Source organism: Miniopterus schreibersii (assembly GCF_964146895.1).
Source record: "Miniopterus schreibersii genome assembly, chromosome: 1".
In the NCBI taxonomy this organism is placed as follows: Eukaryota; Metazoa; Chordata; class Mammalia; order Chiroptera; family Miniopteridae; genus Miniopterus; species Miniopterus schreibersii.
The window spans coordinates 113,513,585-113,538,935 of NC_138101.1; the positions used below are offsets into that span (position 1 = coordinate 113,513,585).

General features: G+C 37.3%; 1 protein-coding gene across 8 annotated transcripts in view; it reads left to right on the forward strand.

Annotated features, from left to right (window-relative positions):
* The window catches only part of NRP1 (neuropilin 1), a 152,907-nt gene that overhangs the window by 53,979 nt on the left and 73,577 nt on the right, over positions 1-25,351 (forward strand). For 7 of the 8 annotated variants that reach the window (XM_081160371.1, XM_081160375.1, XM_081160372.1 and 4 more), the window contains exons 3-6: positions 949-1,130; positions 6,237-6,464; positions 12,848-13,003; positions 15,268-15,434. In XM_081160371.1, coding sequence (XP_081016497.1) covers positions 949-1,130; positions 6,237-6,464; positions 12,848-13,003; positions 15,268-15,434 — 733 coding nt within the window. The remainder of the gene's footprint in view (positions 1-948; positions 1,131-6,236; positions 6,465-12,847; positions 13,004-15,267; positions 15,435-25,351) is intronic. The other variant, XM_081160378.1, reaches the window with a different exon arrangement.

Consider the following 25,351-nt stretch of genomic DNA (forward strand, 5'->3'; position numbering starts at 1 on the left):
GAGCAAGACATTCAGAAGCATAGAATTCCAAACAAACGAAAGTCTCCCGTTTTCTTGGGGGACTCTTGTTTATTGGAGATGGTGTTTTACCGTTTAGAGATAAAGAAGGTCTAAGCATATCTGTTATCTCAGTGCAGTCTTTAGAGTAATATCTTATTGCCACTTCATGTATCGTTTGTCTCCTTAGTGTATTATTAAACCTGATTTTTTAAAAATCACATTGCTTTGGTGTTTTCAAATGTGTTATGTTTCCTTTTCAAACAACAATATTCCTTTAAATATTCAGGCTGGTGGGTACAAACAAAGTTACTTGCTATTTTTAAGTAAACTTTTTTCTTTGGAGAAATTACATTCTGCAATTCAAGTGTAATTTTTGAAGAAGTTGATTTGTGTTTGAACCAGGGTTTTTTTCCTAAGAAGTCTGGCATTTGCTGGAATTGGGTTAAATAGTAAAGAATCTGTTTATTATTCTATGACCATATGTTTAGAGGGTCGCTCACAGAAATCAAAGTATTGTTCATGGAAAGCTCCAGCCAAGGAGACATTTTGAATTCATAAAAGAACTTCACAGTTTGAAAAGAATGCATAGCATTATGTACTGACACCCCACCACCATAGACAAAGGAACACAATTTAATAATAGAGAATACTGCTCATGAGATTTCTCTTTCTTGTTAATTAGTTACTTTAACTACATTGTCTGCAAGTATAATGGACACCATTATTCTTAATAGTTCTCTGTTGCCAGATGATGTATACAGACATCATGTAGTCCATTTTAATTATTTCATTTTGCTAAGATTTCTCCCCCTCCCTATAACACATGGTGAATGCAGAAAGCACTCTTTTTCCTGACAGACTATGTTGGACAGTGCTGATTTCTAAATTTTTGAAATTCAGATGGCATTTCTTGCTAACCTAATGGTTCCTTCCATGTTTCTGTGGCAGGTATGACTATGTGGAAGTTATTGATGGAGAAAATGAAAATGGACGTTTATGGGGAAAGTTCTGTGGGAAAATTGCCCCTTCTCCTATAGTGTCTTCAGGGCCATTTCTTTTCATCAAATTTGTCTCTGACTATGAAACACATGGTGCAGGATTTTCCATACGTTATGAAATTTTCAAGAGAGGTGAGTAACTTAGAATGGAACAAATGTGACTAAATGTTTATTAAGATTGTTTGATTCATGAAAGACAAAGTGAAAAGAAAGACAAGGAGTAAATGCTTTTATCCTTTTGAAAAAAATCATATATTCTCATTACAGAAATGTTAGAAATACTTTAAACAAAGGAAAAATATCCAATGTATGGATGAAGTATGTTTAAAATTTTAAAAATATTTCAGAAATAAAAATTGCATGATTCTAATGTGTTAACCAATGTTTATAAGGTATATACTCTATTAAACTCTTTTTAAGAGCATTTATTCTTATTTTTCTTCTTCAAAAACAAGTTTTATCTACTGTTGAAGTTTGATTTTTTTCCATTAAAATGTAATCCCTGTTGCCTTAAAGTCATGTATATCCTGTTCCTTTTATTTTATTCTAAAATTTAAATCTGGTAGTTCTCAGGAAAAGCAAAGCAATCCACTAGCCTTAGAGTACCTAAAGCCATTGGAGGATTTCTATTAATGGGAGAATTGTTGGGGAAACAACCTCTTGGAAGAAACAAAGCAGTACCACTTTCAGTGGTATTCTCCTTAGGAATTAAATATCAGTCACCCCTCCAATATAATTACTTACTAATCTTCTATTACAATGGTATATATTGAGATGAGATAGAATATGATAAATCAGAGTCTCCCAGCCTTGAGGAATTAAGGACGTGTATCAGTCAATTGATAAACAATATATCTTTATCTATATATCACTGTTTTTTCCAATAACCTGTAGATTCCTTTAATGTGTTAAATTCAGCCTTCACTTATACTTATTTTATTTAACTATTCCCTTGACATTAATGTGTGGAGGATCCATCCAGGGACAGAGGCTCAAGATTTGAATGTATTGTCCTAGAATATAAGAAAAAGAGCTTTTTAAAATAGAACAAATCTAGCCATACAAATGGCAAATGCCTAAGGTCTTCTGTGTTAACAGCAACTGAGAATAATGAAAAGGAGTCATTAGGAGTTTCTGAGAACATTGGTACAACTTCTTAAAATTTTGAAGAAATCTGCACTGCCCCATAGAAATGTGGAAAGATGAAGAGAACTTACATCAGGCATCTATCTAAGTACATACTTGGAACATTTTTAGTATGAATATGGCATCAGTATGTATAAATGGTTACATATGTGCGTATTTCCTTGTGTTGAAAGCCATTTGATATGTTATGTAAATCATTTTGTACACATATGTATATGTACACACACACAAGCATATCTACATTTGCTCTACCTGCACATGGACACTATCAAAGAAAAACAGTGCCAATAAAAAGCCTGAGAACAGCCTTTCATTTCAGTGTTTCTCAAATATCTGAAAATGGTTGAAAGAGAAGAGAGAGAGAGAGCTCTATCACTAAATCATTAAGAATTCTTCATCTTCTTCCAAAAGAACTCTATTCCCTCCACTCTGTTAGTCTCAGATGTACCATAATTTCCCTGTCCTGCTCTTCAATACCATTTTTAAAACTTGAAGCCTTATTTTATTCTTTCTTCGTGCTTCCTTACTTCCCATATGGCTTCTTATTCCTTTGAATTTTTATCCAAAGATATCAAGAGTCACGCTACCTTTATGTGTCCACTGCCATTAACCAAACAGGCCCAATCTGTGGTTCTCCCCACACTCTCATACTCTACATACAGCTTCTCAAACAGTTCTCAAGCTGTAGCCCTCAAAATGCCTATGGCAGGTCTCCATTGTTGATGGTTAAGCCTCAGTGTCCTGTTGGGTCAAGCTCAAGGCTTGACATCACCTCTCCCGGACCTTCTCTAGATCCTACTCTCACAGATCACTAGCTGGCTTTCTGCTTCAGGATAGTGCATAGGGTAAAGCCCATCAGACCTGAATGTGAACTTTAATTCTGCCACTGACTATCTGTGAATGTTCAGATCCTCCCATTCCTCATTTGAAAAATGGATGATAGTATCTAGCACAGGATTGTTGTAAAGATCAGTTGAAATGAAAACATGGAAAATATGCAGCCACTGCCTCTCACTGAAGATGTGTTCAATAAGCACTCACTGTTGCAATGATTGTGGATAAAACTGGTGCCTTCAGGTTTCACAGTCCTTGCTCTCTTTGGTTTATGTCCCTTAACCTATATAGACAACTAGCTCTAAATGAATTTTTCTCAAGAAGAAAAATTAATCTACTTTTCTTCTTATACATATACCCAACTTATTCCCTACATACAAATACACACACACATATATACATACTATAGTCATATACACACAAGTATGTTTCACTTACCAATGTTTCTTCTTAATATTTTCAAATTTCTTCATGCATGTATGTTTCATTTCCCAAATAGATTGGTATCACCTGAAAAATGCAAAGAAGACATCTTTTTCCCCCTCACTGCACATATAATAATCTTTATAGATACTCCATAAAAAGTCATTAACTGACATAATACATTGATGAATACACATACAGGTTCATGGACACTCTCTCCTCAGAAGTCATTTAGTGGTATTATAGAATTCATGAGTCTCTGCTCTGTTGAAAACATAACACATCTTCTAGGATGCATCAATTTCAGGTTTCCTTAAAACACGTCATACTAATCATAGATGAACCAATAAATTAATCTTTCACCTGTGGCCTTCAGGCTTTCTGGCAATTGATTACAGTTTTAAGGAAAATTTAGGCCATTTCTGAGTCTCTAGAGCTGCATTTCGACAGGAACACCTTTGCCTGAGGGGCAGCAAGGCTAGTCCCCATCTCTTCCTATGCCTCCTAGAGCCATCCTAGAACCCAATTTCTCTCCCCAGATACCCCACATTTCCCTTCTACATCTCTTCCCAGTTGCTGAAACCTTCAGCCACCAACTCTAAAATTATTCCCATTCACCTAAACAAATTTCTTTAGGAAGCCCAAGCCTCCCCACGTATCACTCTTCCCGTCCTTCCCTTGGCCTGAGACATCCAGACCCAGTGTGGGGGAAAAGCTATAGTCATTTTCTGTGAATCTCAGTGCAGGGGAGGGGCACATATACGGAGAGCAGGATGTGTCATTTTGTATGTCATTTGATTAAAAGTCAAATGACATATATTTAATAATGATTCCAAAGAGAGTATCTTAGCTATTATTATTATCCATTTTTATTGTAATTAACAATGAAATGTGTCACTATTATAACTACACAAAGTACTCTCAGTCTTACAGATAACATTGGAAGCATGGTGTTCACTGGCTCCAGTGCTGGGTGTGCACCTCACATCAGCAGCTCATTTGCTCCTAGGTGCTTGGCACAGGGCTGCTTGCTCTCCCTCCTGTTCCTTGCTTGTATACTCACTGCAGAATTCCTTAACCCACTCCTGCCACGTCCTTTCTGGGACGTGCTTACTCAACTGTGGCAAATTTATGCAACTGTGAATAAGGAAAATATTAAAACAAATATGTTTGATGTATGATGGAGGAAGTAGGAAATTATGGAATATTTTAAGTTTAAAGTGATTTTTTTTCAAATCCCAAAGTCCACCTCCCATTTGCTATGCACAGATTCTGAGGACCAGAAAGGTTAGGAGGCCACCTGAGGCTACACAGCAAGTTAGTGGTGAAGGCAGGACTAGGACTCAGACCTTCTGGTGCTCAACCCAGTTATTCTCCATCACCGCATAGGATTTTCCCAGCTTTTCTCATATACCTTAAAAAACCTGAGCTCGTTTCCAAAGGTATCTGACAGGACAAGGACACAGCAAAGGCATTGAAATATATTTGATTTTGAAAATAAGCCCCTTAATTCCTGTCTTTTTTTTTTTTTTCTCTCTCTCACTAATCTTGATCTTACCTGGGCAGTTTGATTTAAGAAGGAGAAAGTATTAGTACCTGCATTAAACCCAGCTGTTTGCTTTGCCTTACAGGGCCCTAGCCAAAGCATTGTTTGCCCCAGGGAGGAGGTTAGAGGTCTCCAGGGTCACTGTTCCTACATCTTAGAAATAAAATTCTAAAGGATTCCCAGTGTCATATATATATGTATGATATTGGATACATGTACGAATATATATACAGAGTGTTCTCCCAAAATGTATATACACTTTAATAACTGATAGCTCAATTTTGAAAATGAAATGTATTTAATAAACACTGCCTTTATAATTATTCAAAGTGTGTGTATACCATTTTTTGGGATACTCTCTCCAGTGCTGGATACCATGAATTGAAATTGTGCCATTGTATAGTCATAAGGTGAACTTAATATATGTCCAAGTATGCTTGACCAATTTAAATTACAAATCACCATAATCTGTAAAGTCTTGATAACACTAAATAGTCATTAAAATTACACATTAAAAATATATACATTACACTTTTACACACACACATATGCATGCACACACATATATATATATATTGACAAATAATTTTAGAATGGCAGACAGTACTGTGTCTGATAATTTGGGGAAGGTCAGGATGTCAATATTGATATCAAGTGACTTCTAGCAGCACGACCTGTAATCACAGTTATTGTGCCCTCACAAGCAGCAGCACTTTACTGGCACACCTGTGTCAACACCACTCAGAATGAGTCACTCACCCTGGGTACATGTACGAATTACCTTTCACATTTAGTTTGTCAAAAAGGCAGAGGTCACATCTGGCAAAGTTACTGAGTCACTGGTGTAGGAATCTGAAACCCAAACTCTCTCCATTGAATTATCCTCCTTGCCTTTGTAAATGTTCCATTTCACCAGTAAAGGGCTGTCAGTCTCAAGATTTAAGGATTTCAGCTTGAAGGGGCTATAATTATTTCTCTAGGGCTCTGTCGAGAGATTTCTGTAGCTTACTCATTCATTGTTCCCACATGATTTTATATTTGTCTTTTTTTTCCTCTACAACAGCAGAAGTTTTTAAATTGCTCCACAGAAATGGAAAACTAAGGTGAACACAATAAATCTGAACTTGACTTTACAGACCTAGCACCACTATGAAAAGGTTGAGTGACTAGGACAGTGATTGCCATGATGGGCTTTTATTAGAAAGATATGTGGTCTTTTCCCAGGTTATTTCTTGGTGAAGTCATTTAAGGGAATTTTCACTTTGCTCCTTTTTCTCTTTTGCTCATAGGTCCTGAGTGTTCCCAGAACTACACAAGCCCTAGTGGAGTGATAAAGTCCCCTGGATTCCCTGAAAAATATCCCAACAGCCTTGAATGCACTTATATTATCTTTGCACCAAAAATGTCAGAGATTATCCTGGAATTTGAAAGCTTTGACCTCGAGTCTGACTCAAATTCTCCTGGGGGCATGTTCTGTCGCTATGACCGGCTAGAAATATGGGATGGATTCCCCGATGGTAAGAAGGGCAGGAAGAGTCCCCAACAGGGAAGGATCTGGGGGAGGGTCACTGGGATCCTTTCACACGTGTCATGATACATGCATCGTTTTTTTAAAAATAGCTCAGAAGGAAGAAGGAAAACAGTAATTCTATGCAGAGCAGTGATAGCAATAAAATATTTGAACTCAAACCGCCTTAGTAAGTACCCAATCCAACTCCTTCATTTTATAGATAAGGAAATTGAAACCATGAACAGTTATGCAAGACCTCATACCTTTTTTGTGATAGAATTGGATCCAACACATAGTTTTTCTGACTAAAGTATTTTGTTCATTTCATTGACCTGCCTACTGGTCATTAATTCATAGACTGTCAGAGGAGAAGATCTTAAGAGATCAATTAAATCAAACCACTCATTTTAAAAACGCAGAGCCTAAGAGAGGTTAAGTACCTGGTAAAACTGTAAGGGTGAAATAAGCATCCATTATGCTACCGAAAAATTTAGAAGAGGAATGAGAATGGGCATTTCTAATTTAGGCAGATTCCTTACTCTCTAGAGAGTTTTTATCTTTGGCAACTTGAATCACCTCAATACATTCTTTGTATTCATTGTTCCTATCGCTTAAATTCATTATACACTTTAAAAATACTGATTGAGCACCTGCCCTGTCCCAGGCACTATTCTAGCCACTTGGTAAATAAAACAATCAAAGATGGCTGTCATTGTGGAGCTTAGGTTCTGTGGGGGAATGAGACTATAAACAAGGCATATTACAAATAAATGAATTATGTGCATGGAATGTTAGAAGGTGAGAAGTTCTATAAACCAGAAAAAAGCAAAAGAAAGAAAAAGTAGAGCAGTGTAAAAGCATGAAAAGTGCTAGCGTTAGGGGAGAGCAACGTGTGGGACAATTTTTAAACAGGATGGTGGAGGTAGGCCTTATACAGAAAGTGATATTTGAGCTAAAATTTGAATGAGGTGGGGGAGGTAACCGTGTGGACAGCTAAAGGAAAGTTTTCCATTTCAATCCTTGTGTATTAGAAAATGAATGTCAAAAATACACACCCAAATTCTGAACGGTGAGAGATAATATCAAATAATTTGCTACAGCTGCATTGCATTGCTTGTCTTGTGTTTAATCAGGTTTAATATTAAGGTTATTCTAGAGAACACACTACACGAATCAGAAAGGGCAGCTTGGAAGTTCTTATAAATCATGCAGTTAGACATGTATAACCATCTATAAAATATTATTATCAATTTAGAGGAAATTATTTAAATAAATGTAGATGGAGAGCAAGCATAATGTAAGAGATTGCCTTTGTCTTTGAAATGATGTTACAATTATCAGTGTAATTTAATTAAATACATTCCTAAATGGTAAAGGAGAAAAACTGGGTTTAAAGAAAGCTTATAATGTCATTGGAATACTTGGGTAAGTTAACATTAGTTTAGTGGCTTCTTTACTCTTTTACCATATAAATAGGGTTCTAATGATCTCATCGAAACATCTATATTAAGTAATGAGATTTGCCCAAACAGAGTTCTGATTGATTTTTAAGTATTCAATCCGATAATTAGGAAAACAATATTATAATAGTATTGTAATAATAGTTGGAACATTTAATAACAGGTTTATTTGTTCACAACCCACATTTGCAGCCTTCATTTCTAGAACTTACATTTAAATTAACATCTGAAAAAGAGGTCCAATCAACCAATAGTTTCAGAAGGAAGCACATTGTTATTAGTGTCAAGGGTTTTTCAAAGTAGTAATTTCCTGGCTTTGGAAAATCACTGAATTGAAGCAAGGAACAATTAACAATGAGAGTTATCAGCGTTGCAATTCACCCATGTTTTAAACTTTGGTGCATTTCACTTATTCCCAGAGAAAACTGACATTGGAATGGGAAAATTGTGTTTGTGTATTTGTTAATATTTACCTGGCCTTGTCCAGCCTATGCCAGTGTAGCAGTTCTCTCTTTTAGGCAAAATGAGAGACTGCATGCTCCTGAGTTTGTCAGTGACAGTAGAAACATTTTTGTCATGGTAGTTCAACAGTACAGTTCCTCTGCCAGCAAAATTGCTATTAATCTTTGATATCCTTCCAAAAACAACAACCAGAGGCACTGAAGGCTTTTAACCATCAAGTGATTTTATGTTGAGTTTTATCATAAACAATGAATTAGATGACTAAGTAATTGAAAGCTACCCATTCATTCAGGTTGACTGAAGAAAAGCAATTCACTCCAAAACTGGAAATCTGAGGCATGCATGTTGTGAACCACACATCTCCATCTCTCATGCTTTTTGAAACTCTATGGATTCACAAGTAACAACTCTGAAGTAATTGGGGAAGTATACATAAGGTTTGAGAGCCATGAGCTAAGCATGCTGCCTGGTCGATGCCACAAGTGCTTGTGCTGAATCATGGAGCCAAGTTTGAATGCCTAGCTCACACCAAAGGAGTGCAGATGAAGTCAGCCCTCTTCTGGGTTGGGGGAAGAAGCTGGGACTACTGTTGTTACCTATATTCTAAGCATTATTGATGATTTTAGGAATATGTTTCATAAAAGCTAGATCGAGTTCTGTTTTCAAAAATTTACTTTTATATTAAAATTAACCTTCTAAACTACAAATATAAAATATAAGTGATATAAATTTAAACATTCTAAAAATATAAATGATATAAATGCGCAAATGTTTTTCTGGAGAAAAATTGCAAAGTCCAGATAGACTTCACCAAAAGGTTCATTATTGTAAGATTAGTATACACAGCCTATCTTGTACGTTTCTGAAATGATTCCCTTATTTATTTATTCAAAAGACCTCATTTTAGAAGTACCTCTTAATAGTAGATCATTGCCCTTTTTTCATATAAAGAAGTAGCAGAAAGCCAAATTGTCTGACTCTGAAATAGGGTAGTAATTATTGGAGAGATTAATGAGAAAATATAAAGAATGAGGTATTGCCATTCCCAGTTGCAGGTATCTTTTTTAAACCATACAAATACTATATTGGCTTCACACCTGAGAAGATATGATAGATAATTATAGGCCTACTCTCCCTCAAGAGATAGCTTAGTACATCTTGCTTGCTTAAATTCTTCAATAATTCAATTTTTGAATGATACTTGTTTTTGTGACAGTTTTCCTCTCCTTGGTCTTGGTTCTAAAAGAATGGAAGTAGGAAATCCAGTTGCTTTGTTCATGTAAATACACAAATGAGCACTCACCCGAGATGGACAAGAGTACTTCACCCTCTCTCCCTCAGATCAATGTTGCATTAGTTTGCTAGGCTAAGGTCTCACTGTTGTTTAGGAAAATTCAATACTTCTTTGTATTATAGTCGAAAGAGCCTTTCACTCTCATATCTTGAGGGCTCCTGGAGAGAGTTGCACGCTGCTGTCTGGGGCAATGTTCTAAAGGACAGAAGGCAGATTTACACAGCATGTCTTACACATTATAAACCAGTGAGTCATGGAGACTCTAAATTATGAGTCTGAACTAGACAAGTTCTCTTCTGTTTGCTCGTTCAAAGAGACTCCCCCTGCCCCCACCCTCCCCAGAGGAATTGGGTGACTGTGGTGGGAGAGGATCAGCAGCCAGAGCTGAAGAGGGTGACTACAATTTCCCTTGCACCCTATATTCTTGGCAAGGTCAGTGGCCATGGTGATCAGAGAACAACCTCAAGATTAGGGCTGTAAAAGTTTGCCTACAAACTAAAGAAAAAGAAAGTTATGAAACCACAATAATGGAATTTAAATGAGGCAGCATGAATGAACTCTAAGCCTCCCGTTAAGATTGAAGGCCAGAAATGGGATTCTTTTTGAGGAAAGAAAAGTCCTGAGTTTATGGCTTTACCTAGATATTTTCATGCATATGTTAAGGGTAACTTTGCACTCCATAATGAAGAAAAAAAAATGTTGGATTGTGGTAGGGCCACATTCAGAATGAGGAAAATCTGGCAAAGTACTAGCACTTGTAGAAGAATCTGAGGCCAGGATTAAAGCTGAAAAGAAACAAAAAACAGCAAAAGTTTCATTTTCTAAGATGCTCTCTTCTGCCAATTTGGAAATCTAATGTAACAAAATGTTTTTTCCATAATGCAAAGCCACTGTCCATGGCCATGTTGATGCCCTGTAGATAATCTGTATCAATTCCCCTAAACGGGTCAAGCTCCTTGTTTACTTCATAATAAAGCAATCTACACACACACAATGTTTGGTTGCTGAAGAGTGAGGGGGTACAATAAATAGAAAACTCTGTGTTTTTTATTGAATTTATTAGGGTGACATTGATTAATAAAATTATATAGGTTTCAGGTATACAATTCTACAATACATCATCGTATATTATATTGTGTGTTTACACCCCAATATCAGGTCTCCTTCCATCACCATTTATCCCACTTTTACCCTCTTCTTCCTCCCCAACAGCCTTCCCTCTGGAAATCACCATACTTTTGTCTGTGTCCATGAGTCTTTCTTCTTTTTTTTTTTTTTTTTTGCTTAATCCCTTCACCCATCTCCTCCAGCCTTTCAGCCCCTCCCTTCTGACAGCTATCAGTCTGTTTTCTTTGAATTCTGTCAAATCAATTACTTTGAATGTATGCAGAAGCTATCAGATGTTCAAAGTAACACTTGTTGCAATAACTAAAATATGTAAACCACTTTGAGTTAGGTTTTGTTTTTGTTTTTCTTGTATTTTTGTTTTGTTTTGTTTTGTTTCAAGAGGGTTGGCCAAGCCCCGCCAGAGTGGCTCAGTGGTTGAGCGTCGACCCATGAACCAAGAGGTCACTGGTTTGATTCCCGGTCAGGGCACAAGCCCTGGTTTCAAGCTCATTCCCCAGTAGGCGGCATACAGGAGGCAGCTGATCAGTGTGTCTCTCTCATTGATGTTACTATCTCACTATCCTTCTCCTTTCCTCTTTCTCTAAAATCATTAAAAACATACATTTTTTTAAAAAAAGAGGGTTGGCCAAGGGCTGAAAACTTGTTAGCCAAGAATTTGAGCACTCTAAAAAGAGGGGTGTTCAGATTAGTTGCCAACCTAAGAATTCAGGTGATACGTGGGGCTCCAGGCTGATCACTTCCGTGGGTGTCACTTTTGCAGTCCCACTTAGAATTTCTCCTGGCCCTCATCCACAGCTGTCTTCCTCCAAGCTGCACACACAGGCCTTGAAACACCTCCTCGCTGTTGAAGGCCCATCCTGCCAGGGATATGTCCACCTACTGCGTTTTCTTGAACAAAGCAATAACTCTTAGTTGAAATGCACAGAACCATGAGTTTCTTGGAGGGTAAAACAGTCCCCACCAGATTGTCTTTCTAAGCCCAAACTGTCTGGTATGTTTTTACCATATGTGCAATGAAAAAACCTAGAGAAAATGGGACTTGTTTTTTGGTGTGTGTGTGTTTTTTTTGTTTTTTTTTTTTGTCTTACTGTTGATCTGGACAGGGAAATTGAAAGATTCCCCAAACCCAGAGGGCTTCTGCACCATCCATAAGGCAATTTATAATTAGTAATAGCCAAGATTTGTCTAAAAGCACTTCAAAAAAGGGGTCACCAGTTTAAGCCAAATAGCAATTTAACTTTATCACAAATCAGTCAGCATTCCCAAACTTTTACTGCCTTGGGACTACTTTTTTCCTGGTGTACACATGGCTGCTTGGACCATCTCATGGTCACTGGACACCAGAGTAATGTAGTCATCTCTCTTAGGTTTGGGAGAGAGAAAACTGGGACAGAAGTCAGAAAGATATATTTTCCTTTCATTTTGATTACAACTTGCTATTATGCATAAGTTATTGGTATCTATAGTTTCTAAATTTTTAAATTGCCACAATAGTAAATTAGTCTTCAGATCATGCCCTGAGTCGGACATGATCCTTTATCCAAGTCAATGATGTTTGTCATAATAAGGCTCCAGGACTAAAATATAGAATGTTGGGCCAGACCCTTGATACTGCCCTGGTTCCAGACAGGTTTCCAGGACATAGGCCTTCCCCAGGATCTCCTTCTAGGGCAGGGCAGTGAGGACAGGCAACTCCAAGAGACCTAACTGACCATAGCACCAGACTAGGTGTGCAGTCTGGTCCTGGAGATGAATTCCAAGGTTCCACTTAAATGGCTCAAATCTCATTCTTTGAAATTGAAGCAAGCCTTTCAATTCTGTTACTGAACACAATCCTGCTCCCCAGGGAATGTGGTTAATATCTGTTACTGCCCTTCTGAGCACATTTTGAAATTCTCTCCACAAACCTGATCAGATACTGCAAAGCAATTAGCTTTGGCTAGGAAAACACGGGGTTCCACTGGGACCCATGTTTGCAAATGGTGATTCTTGCATCTGCTGTACAAGAAAAGATATTTTAATGGTTCTGCGTTTCTCCCTTTCCAGTTGGCCCTCACATTGGGCGTTACTGCGGACAGAAAACACCAGGTCGAATTCGTTCCTCGTCTGGCATTCTGTCGATGGTTTTTTATACTGACAGTGCGATAGCAAAAGAAGGCTTCTCAGCAAACTACAGCGTCCTGCAGAGCAGCCTCTCGGAAGGTCAGTGTTCATTCGCCTTGCAAAGCTTGGCGTAAATACTCCTTGTTATTCCTCCTCACACACCTGGGGCAGCGCTAAACACTAAAGAAATGTTTTGTCAATTGAACTGCCAAGTGTTTATTTTTCTCTTTTAAGTGGGTTTTACAAATATCAGTAGGAAGAACTAACTGGTGTGCTTTCTTAATAAAATTAAACATGAGATGGTAGTAATTCTCTGAAATTGTGGGAGGAAGTGGAAAATGGAAAAACAGTGCATTGAAACAATGAAATATGCCAGGCCGCCTACTTGGCATCCTCAAATATGTATTGGGCTGAGATTCCTAAAAGGACAGGCATCCATCATGGATGGTAAAAACAAATCTGCGGAGTTCATTGACAGGGCAGCCATATAGAATGGATGGTGTGCGGTGGTTTCGTCTGAAAACTTTGGTGGAAGCTATTACGTTTTTCTTATGTGAATGAAAGTGGATATTCATGTAAAAGAAGCATGTTTTAATTTCTGTTACAACTTTGCATAAAAGAAAGAAAAAGAAATATCTATTTTTATCCTATTAAAATACTCAACTGAGTCCTTCCTCAAAGTTTATCCGGTCTCCAGCTCTTTCAAGGGCCCAAGAGGGAAGATAAAACCTGAAGAACAATGAATAAATTGTATTTCACCAGCCTTAGCTATCGGGCTGTAAAGTTGTGTAGGGAGAAGGCTGGGTGTTTGGAGACCTGTTCTACAGATTCGCTCACTCTTTTCTACCAGATCTTACTGGAAAATAAAAAGGCCAATTAAAGTCCAAAACCTTATTTGAGTAATTAATTCGTGTATTTTTGTGCGGTAAATATTTGTATGTTACAAATAACAAACCTAACCTTAAAAGTATAAAACCAGTGAACGAAACCTTTAATGCCATAAAACCTTACCTATTGTGATAGAAAATTCAAAAAATGTAAAATTTTGGTTAGTTGAGATTTTCTGGATGGTTGAGAATCTTTTATTTCATCTCTTAAGCTTTTTTCACTTTAGTACTTTAGATTCACATTTTCCTAAAATTAATAACTCACTTCCCAATATTGTATGTCATATCAATTTTATATTTTAGTTTTTCACAGAGTGTATGAGACCTAATGGAATATGTGGTCATCATTGTTAGCATTATTATTTTATGCTCTTAAAACTGTTGTGCTCTTTGGGATCATATGATGCTGCAGTTTATTCCTGACAGATACTTTTGTGTTTTAATAAAATAAACTGATGATAATAATCATGACCAGGCTAGGGGCAAGCAGCATGAGAACCAAAGGACTCAGGAAGAGGTGGCCTGGGGGCCAATTGCAAGGAATCTGAAAGACAGAGAGTTAAATTCCAGTATCCACCTAATATGTATTGTAAATGGACATAGAGTCTTTTCACTTCTATTAGATTTAGGAGGAAATAATCCAATAGTAAAATTTTATTGAAACACAATTTTTGGTGTATGTTCATGTAACATATCTACATAAGTTCAACTTTGAAAATAAATCAGAATTTTCATTATTTCTTAATAAATTTCTAATAGTATTCCTGTCAACTTAGGTCCACTTGGAAAAATATTTAATCACTATAAGATCGTCATAGCCTTGCTTTAAAAAATTATTGCCATGGCCTGGATGGGTGGCTCAGTTGGTTGGAGTGTCATCCCGTACACCAAAAGGTTGCAGTTCAATTCCGAGTCAGGGCACACACCGAGGTTGTGGATTTGATCCCCTGTCATGGTGTGTACAGGAGGCAACCAACCAATGTTCCTCTCTCTATCCCTTCTCTCTTAAAAATAAAATCAATAAGAATATATCTTCAGGTGAGGATTAAAAAGAAAATTATTGCCATGAACCTGAGTGTCCATCAATAGATGAATCGAAGAGAATATGTGGTACATATATACAATGGAATATTATTTAGCTATAGAAAGAATGAAATCTTACCATTGGTGACAAAATGGATGGACCTAGAAGGTATTATTCTAAGTGAAATAAGTCAGACGAAGACATACAAACACCACACCATATGACTCCACTTCTATGTAGAATCTATAAAACAAAATAAATGAACAAACAAAACAGAAACAAAAATTTTGCCACAAAAATGCATGTATTAGTGTTATGTTCCAATAAATCCCTTGCTGTCATCTTTTGAAAAACTTTGAACACAATATGAAATTTTTAGTCTGCCAGATTAAAAAAAAGAAACATAGGTGCCCTATGTTTTGATGACTTTGGGCCATTTTTTCTGCCTTCAGATTTCAAATGTATGGAACCTCTGGGCATGGAATCGGGAGAGATTCATTCTGACCAAATCACAGCTTCTTCCCAGTATAGCACCAACTGGTCTTCAGAACGCTCCCGCCTGAATTATCCTGAGAATGGGTGGACTCCTGGAGAAGATTCCTACAGAGAGTGGATACAGGTATGTTGCTTAAGACCTGGCACATTTAGGGTTGAAGAAGATTTTGGTCACCTAGAAAAGTTGGGGGGAAAAGCAGTGCCTACCAGGTGTCTTCAGATGAGAAGAGAAGGCAAATGGGCACCAAGTCACTCTGTGAAATCATCATTTCATGATGGCACACCATCAGAAAAAAAGCAGGCCCAGAATGCATCCCTGAAAATTCATGTGTCTTTTCAGATACTTACATATGACTGACTCTTCACAGAATTTGAGCACAGATGTCTCACTTTGGTAACATTGAAAGATCTGATTTGTCCCCAAAATTACGTTTTTTAATTAATATGCTTCCTACTCCAACAGATATTTATTTCCTTGATGAAATATATTAAACTTACTTGTAGGGTTGCGTGAAATGATTTTTTCCAAGTATAGGGTTTTTATTTATTTGTTCAGGTAGAAGAAGGGAAGAAACAGACTGAGATTTACTTTTCCACGTAGGTTAATATAGCACAGGCAGTTTATTTGAGGGCACTGGTCTCTGTGGCTTACATTTACACTTACATGTATGAAATGCACATGTTCATATTCTCATTAGTGAAATTGTTTCTGCTTTCCTCACTTTGCTCTGGCATTGCCTTCTCTCCATAACCCTTATATTCCCTGTGGACTCTGCTCCCCCCACCAGCACCCCAATCCCTCACTCATCTCTGGGCTTGATCCAATACCACCCCCAGTCCTCAACTTGCCCAACCTTGATTCTATATACTCCCACCTGAAGCCTGATGCTCACACTCTTGACTTTTTTACTCACTGTCAGATGAAACATACATATCTGGCTGAATGGGCTAAACTGTGGGAAAATTATACAAAATGATTTGCTGAAGGATCCAGGCTTCCTTTTGAAGAGAGTAGGCAGAGCCTGTCTTGCATTCATTGCTAGATATATTAAAATGACTAATTCCCAGAGAGAGTTTCTAAGCAAGAAAAACCCCAAGGTGATTAATCCCCTACTTTCCACATCTAATGCTGCTTCAGTCTTTTGACAACAAAATGCCAGATTTTGTTTTACTTTGGAAAGGTCAATATTAGCTTAACATACACTTAAAGTGAAATGGTCTCTTACAGGAGACTGAACTCATGCTAACCTCTAAATGATAATGCTGAGAAATATATCGGGGGTGAGAAAAGATGAGACTTTTACCTTGGGACTGCTGAATCCAGCTCTAGATTAAGTCAGAAATTATATGAATTTGCCTATGTCATAATAGCTCTTGGTAACTTGTTTTTCCACATCCCCAAACCAACAAGTCATTGTTGATAGATGTGCCTCTAGAGGAAAACTTACATTTTGCACTTTGGTGGCAGTGTAATCCTGTTCTTGGCAATGTGGAGAGTGCTCAATAATTTGGGGGCAGTAGTCTTACAAGAGGTCTGAGATTGCAACTGCAGCAATTCTGCTGTGCAAGGCAAATCAGTAGAAACATGGATAGGATTTACATCATTCTTAGGAGTTAGACACAATTTGAGATTGCCCCAGAAGAAAAACTTATCTCAAATGGTCCAACTCTTTCTTTCAAAACATGGTCAGGAAAAGGGAAGTAACCAAAACAAGAAGGTTTATTTCTTACTCATGCTACCTTCCATCTGTGGTCAGCTGAGGGGCTGCTCCACATCTTCTCACACCAGGACCCACATGGAGGGGGACAGTCATCTTCTGAAATGTTGCCTATCACCAAGGCAGAGGGAGAAAGAGAGTGTGGCAGAGAATGCTGGCTCTTGAGTTCCCTCAAAAAGAGCACTTCAACCCACATTTTATTGTCAAAGCACATCCCACAGCCACACTAAACATCTGAGAAGCAGAAATTTGACATGTGCTAACAGGAAGAGAGCTAGAAATAGTGGACAATTGTGCCATTCATAAAATAGTTACCATTTATTGAGTGCTTACTATGCAGCCTGGCCTCACGGAATACCTGACATATTTTAATTGTAATCCTCCAAGAAATCCTGTAGAGGAGATACAATTATCCTCATTTTAAAAATGAAGACACTAAGGTTTGGAGAAATTAGTAAGTGCCCTAGGTCACAGTTAGTGACCAAGTTTTGCAGCAGGGTCTGTGAGACCCCAGCACCTGCTTCTTTGCACGTTAGTATGCTGCATCTTTATCAGTCATTACCATCACTAGAAATTCAAGTGGATCTGGTGAAACATCACTCATCTCTTGATAGGCTTTTCTCTGCTGGGAAGGCTCACACCCAGATGACTTGGGTGCTAACTGCTCCCTCCAGCCCTCTGGAAGGTGAAAGCCAGAGACGCTTAACATTTGTTCACCTTGAGGTAAAATTCGCTTTTTCTCTTTTGGGAGCTTAGTGGGCTCATTTACATGCTTGTTGTGTCTGTGTACATGGTGGGGGTGCCTAACATCCACCCAACACCTAATTATGAATAATTTCATGTGTTTCCAGCTTTTCAGAAACTACCTGGAAGTGGTTAATTCCTTGTTTTTATTGGCTAGATGCTTTATAAATTACCCAAGTCAGCATAAGGCAAGAGGCACATACCCCATCACATCAGTATGCTGATGGTATTTGTTTTCTTTTTCAGCTTTTTTACATTTTGCATCAAATATATGCTACAACATTTTGCTGTAGCAACAAGGACAAACACTTGCATGTGTTAAATTAATAAGGCAATATTGGAAGCTGACTTTCCTTTAAGACAGGAACAGTCTTCGGTTCCCATTGTTTTCTCTAGGAAATTACTGAGTGACATAAAAAAACAATGCACCATTAACCACCAATATGAACGTTCACAATGGTGCTTCCTGTGAGATCTGTTGTCTGCCAGAAAGCTTAAAAACAAGAGGCGGTTTAGTGAGAAGGAACACGAACGGAAGTCTCAACTCGGAGCTCTGCACATGGTCATATCCTGCACAAAAGGCGACTTCATATCCTGAGTGGCTAAAAACCTCTTTATTGTCAACGGCAGAGTTAATCACACCGTGAAGTTTGCCTATTTTTTTCAAAGTATTCCATTCTGTTCTGTGTCCCAGAGCTGCTTATCTTATTATTAATTTAATCTTCTCTTGCTTTTATTTCTGGTTAAACAATCAAGGATTCAAAGTAGAAACTCAGGGTATCAGTGGTGCTATTAAAAAAACCCTTAATTTTCAAGCACATCATTAGAGCCCAAGCCATTAAGCTTATTGAAATTGAGGGTTTTTTTTCTATAAAATTAAGGTAATGTATGTGGCCTTCTCCATTCAAGCTCTAGCAGTCTATGATACTATGTATCTCAGAGAAACGCAGTCTCAGTTTTTTCTTTTGATCTCTGCAAACTAAGTGCATAGCAAACCTGTCTCTTTAGGACACATGTTCTTATAGATCCTAAGTATAGCCATTCACACACAAAGCAGAATTTAATTCATTAATTATTTCAATGTTTTATTAATAATAGTAGTGTCCACCACACTGTAAACAGATTTATTCTTCTAGCTTTAATTAAAGCTCTTGGGAGAGCTTTCCTCAAAATAACTGTGACTATTTCCTGCTTAAAATGCCAGGAGACAAGAAGAAAATAAGGCAAGAGACATTGTGCTTGGATGGGATATGAGCTTTGTTAATCCAAATAAAAATGGCACCAGGGACTAATAGATTACCATACCCTCCGGTGACTTTAGACATAGAATTACTTGACAAACCACTTCAAGCTGCACTCTACTCTTCTACAAAGTTGAGGGCATTGTATTTTATGGGGAAAATTTTGGTATTAGATTATTTATGCCTTCAATTATTCCAGAAGAGCAGACAGCATGTGACATAATTATTTGAACATTTATAACTGGTTGTTTTCTCATATAGAAAACATCAAGACGATTTTAACTTTTTTGGTCAAGTTGACCACTTAATTCAGTTTTGTAAATCAGTCAAATGATTTTACTAATTAGTATTTCATGTCAACACACCCTAAAGAAAATCTATGACATTTAAAGAAACCTCCCAAATTTTTATGATGAAGCATCACTGGAAAGACAATGTTAAAAGAACCACATTTTAGGAAGAATTACACTTAAAAATAAATTAATTTATAAAGCATGCATGTTCCATTTTGCTTATAGTTTGGGTTTTTTAATGTTTTATGCCAGTGACTATTTGTAGCCAACACTCATAGTTATATTCTAGAAGAATTTTTTCTAGGATACCTCAACTTTAAGTGTAAGATTAAAAGCAGATGCAAGCATTGTTTGTGCAAATTCCTTATTTTACGTATGTTCAGAAGTTAAATGATGTGCAAGATCACATAGCAAGTTAATGACAGAACCTGGGCTAATATCTTAGTGTCCTTTCTCCTACTTCTTTGCTTCTGCTTAATTTCAACAAGATGTGCAAATGGATTTGGATACTTTTTGCAGATGATGTCCTGAAGACCAAGCAAGCACATTTAAACCTCAGCGTAGTTCTATTAGTTGCTTATTGTAAACGATGCCTATTAAATTGAACAGTCACTGCAGAAGCTTTAACTTAAACAAATGATTGGACTATGTCTGAAGCAGGGTTTCTCAGCTTGGACAATACTGACATCTGACATTTTGGGTTATAATTATTTGTTGGGGACCTGTCCTGTGCATTGTAGGATATTTAGTAGCGTCCCTGGCCTCTACCCACTAGGAACCAGTAGCGCGCGCGCGCACACACACACGCACACACACACACACACGCACACACACACGCACACACACACGCACACACACACGCACACACACACACGCACATGTCTCCTACACGACAACCAAAAACTTCTCCAGACATTGTCAAATGTGCTATTGAGTGTAAAATCACCTCCCACCCCCGAAAAAAAGCAGGGTTGTAGAAGATGCCCCAAATCCTAATGAAGTCATTTTTAAAAATAATCAGTTTAGTCAGCATTTTGAAAGAAAAAGTAACTGGTTGTTTGGCTGGTTTTTGTCCCTTTTCAACTGCTTATCATAGATATTATTTGAACAGAACCAGAGCTCTTTTGTTTTCAAAAAATACAGATTTATCTGTTTACCTTATGCAGGAAAATAGCCTCATAAATCGCATTGCTTATTTATCTTAAGGTTCACTATTTTTAGCTAAATAAATACAGATATTATTTTAGAATACTGCACACTCAAGTCTCAAAATGCGCTGATAAGGATAGGATTAAGAAAAGGAAACACGAGAACAAAAATCACAAGTCATCATTGACAGCATTTAGGAAAAATAAGGCTGAAATGAGCTCCTCCACACCTGGGCACTGTGTGTCATTGGCCTTTATTTTAGTTTTTTTTAATGTATGCAAATCAAAGTTTATTTTTTTTAATTTTCTAACTTCAAATATAATCAAGAGTAAGGAACTGTGTTTGAAAAGCCTGTCTATTGCTTATTAACTTATCTTTTCATGGGAAAAATACTATTAAGTTTCCAATTCTGTCATCTAAACAACTACACATTAAGAGCTATCAATTACCAACCAGTCTCATATCCATAGACCAATAAAAAGGCAAGGTTGGTGGTTTCACATCTGTTTTGGGTGAAAGGCTGTTCCTGTCTGTGGTATTTAAAATTTAAAGAACTTCTGTTATTGTACAATTGGGAATCCTCAGGGAGTAAAATGTTAATGAAATCCATAACATGCACAGATTTTATGATAGCAGTTTTAAGAAATTCCTTTGGTGAGGTTTGTTGATTTCTGTCCCTGCGGTAATAACTGTACCTTTACGGAGTGCATTAATGTTCACATTTAGGAGCAATGGCTACGTTTATGCAGCGTGTAATGTAACACAAACTCCTAAGCTTTAAATAACTTTGATATCATAATTTGAAAGCCCCAGAGCAAAAAATGTGTGTTCTACAGAATTGGCAGGACCTGCAGTTTGAAACTTTTTTAGCAAATCCACAGCAACCTCTCCAAAGGTGAAAAAGGTGCCTCCTGGAAATTCTGAAGCCCAGGTATGTGTTGGTATTCCATGTCCTCATATATTCCTCATTTAATGCACCATTTGAAAGCTCCACATCAAAATGGCAATTTTTATCTACATCAAAACAGCAATTTTGGATGCTGACTTGAAACACACACACACAAACACACACACACACACACACACACACACACACACACACACACACCTATTTCCTTTCTCCATCAACTGCCCCCCAAGCAGCCTTCAAATTTCATTCCATTCTTTGTTCAGATAGAGGAAAGTAGATTGAATAAAAAATGCTCTGTAAATTCCAATAGTAATAAAATGTATTATGCTTTTATATTTCCAACGATTGAATAGAGTAAGCACTTGAGACTAATTACACTTTATGAGTCAGAATAATCATGTATGTACTTGTGCAAGTAACTTGTGTAGTTTTTTTCAGCTTTCACCTCAAGTGGTTAAATTGCATTTATGACATTCTTCTAATTGCCTTCCTTCAGAAGAATGAAGTCTTAATTTTACCAAAGTTTTATTTTTCTTACAGTTCTAATGCTTTAAACTTTTAACTACATTTTCTGGGTTTAGCGGAGAAATAAATCAGTTCCTTCATTCTTTCAGCAAGCCTGAAAGGGCTAGAGAGAGAATTCCTCAGGGGATGGGTGATTGGCCCAGATAGTTCTGAAGTCCTTTCCAGCATTTAAGATTCTGTGATTCTATTAAAAATGAATTTACTCTATTAGCTGATGCCCTGGGCTTGCTTACATGAAAATATAAATTTATGGAGCATAGTTGGAATTCATTTTAAATACTACTGATAATCATATGAGGCAGCACATAGCAAAAAAATTAATTAAAAAGATTTTCTTAGATCAAATAATTTAGGTGAGCTTCACCATGAAGCTTATCTGAGGATTTCACACAGAAGCTTCATTGGTGGGCCTCTTTCCCTTGTTTCCTTTGCCCAGTTGATTGAGAAGTGCAGCCCAAGAAGGGTGGTAAGATGAAGCCTAGACCATTTACCTTTCATGTCTCTTCAGTCTTTGAAGGAAATATCTGTAAGGCATGGGCATACCATTACAGACTTCACACTTTCAAGTCCTGCCAACACCTACTCTTTTTTCTTTCTTTAAAGAGACAAATACCATGTTTAATTCTAAGCATGTTATAGGCCATAATATTAATTCAGAAAAGGGGGGGAGGAAGCAGCCCCAGGGACCTAGCTGTATGAAGGAAGTCATCAAAGGTGTTTTCCACTTCCAAGACTTGGTATGTTTATTTAGGACTAAAGCTGATACAGCTAGAGCTCTTCTCAGAAGAGAAAGACCAAGATCACAATCCAGGTGGAGGCACAGGATAATGGCTATACAGGGCTGAGAAATTTAACAGAGCCTTTAGCTTGAGAATCTGGAAACGAAGTATAAACTTTTCAGAGGGAAGTACTCATGGTAAAGAAAAGACATTAGCAAGTCGTGAAATACTGAAGAAAATGTTTTTGATATTTCAAAAGATACACAGAGCTCATATGGAGAAAAGAACTTTACGTTCTCAATCTCAAAAAAATGAAGATAAAAGATGCAGCATTTTACTGGCCTGTTTTTTAAAACATTATTTTAAAAATCCAGGCTAGTCATTGTGACTGTTGATCAGCAATATTCTATAGCACATACATTATACTATTTATGTAGCTTTAATTTATGTTTCTAAATAATACTGCATTCATTTATAAGGATGCTGTTATTTATTTAGAAAGCTCCAATACCAAGATGGCAAGAATTCATTATTTTAGCAACCATTTACTGTGTAAAGAAATATCAGTTAATGCATTTATTCATTTAACATAACAGTTCCTCTAAATCAACCGCTAACAAATAAATGAATTTCATTTATTGTGACAAATATGGAAAGCATCTTACGTGATCTCTATCTGGACATTCCTGTACCTTTGGGGGAGTAGGACAAAAAGGAAAAGAGGGAAGAATAGTTAATTTGGGGTTTAACCTGTATATGCTGAAATTCCTCTCCTATAATCAACTTCTATAACACAATAATTTGTTCCCTTAGTCTAAGAACTTTGCTGTTTTCCAGAAGAGTTTATGTGAATATCTATTTACCTACTTATCTAGATTTAGAATATTCATGGGTTCCATATGAAATTCATCTCTATTAAACCTTTTTATCAAAAGTAATTCAAAAAGATTAAGAATCAGTTCACTCTATTTCTTTTTAAATACTGGAAGTTTTATTAAAGCCATACAATGTGTTATATTCTCATCCTTAACTTTGCATCTAATAGTGACAACGTGATAAGACTCTTACTGCTCTGAAAACCTTACTACTCTGGTTGTATGAAAGGAATGCTTCCATCAGCATTCCCAAATATGCACCTTAGCTCTATTTTATCTGTGAATAATCTCCCCTCCCCCCAACCCCCTCCACACAACTGGGTGTGCCATGTTTGCCAGGGAACATTTCACCTGTTACCACTTCCAAAGTATGTGGTTGAAATAGACATGTCTAACCATGTGTTAATAATGGTTCCTGTGGAGAAATGCAAGCCACAGCTTCCATTATGTTGGAGACTTCAGGGCAGTGCTGGGGAGGAAAAACACAATGTATTCAGTGGAGCATCTGTGCTTGTTCTGCTGTGGTCTAAAGTGGTCATGAAGATCTATTTTTCTCATTGTGCAACCCAGGCTGAAATGCATGAAATTAATGTAGCTAGATTTTTTTTCCAGGACATGAAAAGAATTTGCAGTTCTGTCCACTGACTGCATCTGGATGGCAAAGCAGCATGTCTTCAGAGCACCTGCCTTGTCCCTTTCTTCTTGGAAGAGCATGGAAGTCACTGATCATTGTAGAATATTTTTTCCTTCCTCATTTTCATTTTTCACCTCCATCCATGGAGTTTCCAACTTCCTAACTTTTCTCCTGCCACAGGCTGGCCTTTGCTCAGTCCAAAACTATAGAATATCAGTGGTGAATTGAAATTACCAATGATTCTTTTAGAGAGTAATTCTTTGCAAATGCTTTATTTCAAGGCTTTCCCCGCCTCCTTTGCAGGTGGTCCTTAAAAAAAAATCAGTATACACTTCCGGTTTGAATGGTTAGCTTCTAACAGGAAAAACTCAGTTGACCAAATATTAAATCTCAGAGTTCACTTCATCTGTTTTCAAATATGATTGGCATCCCTTCAGAGCCTGTTTACACACAATTTCTGATGAGCAGCTGTATCAAGGCAGCCTGTTCTTTCCGTTTTTTCTCTTCTTTCTGTCTCCTGGGCAGCATTCTTTATAACCTTAAGTGAGTGGCTGACTTTAATCTCAGAAATCCCATCAGCTCCTTGCAGGATTTTTTACTCCAAATAGAGGAGTTTTCTTGGAGACCTGCACTTCCAGACTCTCCATTAGCACGTGAAACTCTCATTAACATGAGAGGCCCACCTAGATCACTGAGAAATACATTGAAAATTGGTGCGAAAGGATACTGTCAGAGTTGATAGTCCAGGAGACTGATGTAGACCATTACACCATCTGCAAATCTTCAGTTTCCAGAAATTCATTCTTGTGTTTGTTTTTGAAACCAAGCTTTTGGGTGAAGAAGGAAAATTAAAGGTGTGACTTCCTGCAAAGCTAAAAATAAACAAGTCATTTTCTTTGTTCTGAAACAGACAAATGCTCTTTGAGTACAAATGTGTGTTTCATCTTGAGTCATTTAGGAATCTCCCCAGAATGCAGATAAAACTTCATGGGGTAGCATAGAACCTCAGCTTTTGCAACAGAAATGTACTTTAACTGAAATGCTTTTTAATATGTTCTTGGCCTTTTAGATTTGAAAATCTCTTCAAACTGCTGATAGGTTGGAAAGATGTGTGCCCACAGCTGAGGTCACTGTGTCTCTGTGCAGGGCTAGCTCCAGGGCTTCTTGTGAGGCTGCTTCTTAAAGACTAGGAGACAGAGAAACACAAATATTGCAAAGGGATTGAAATTTGCA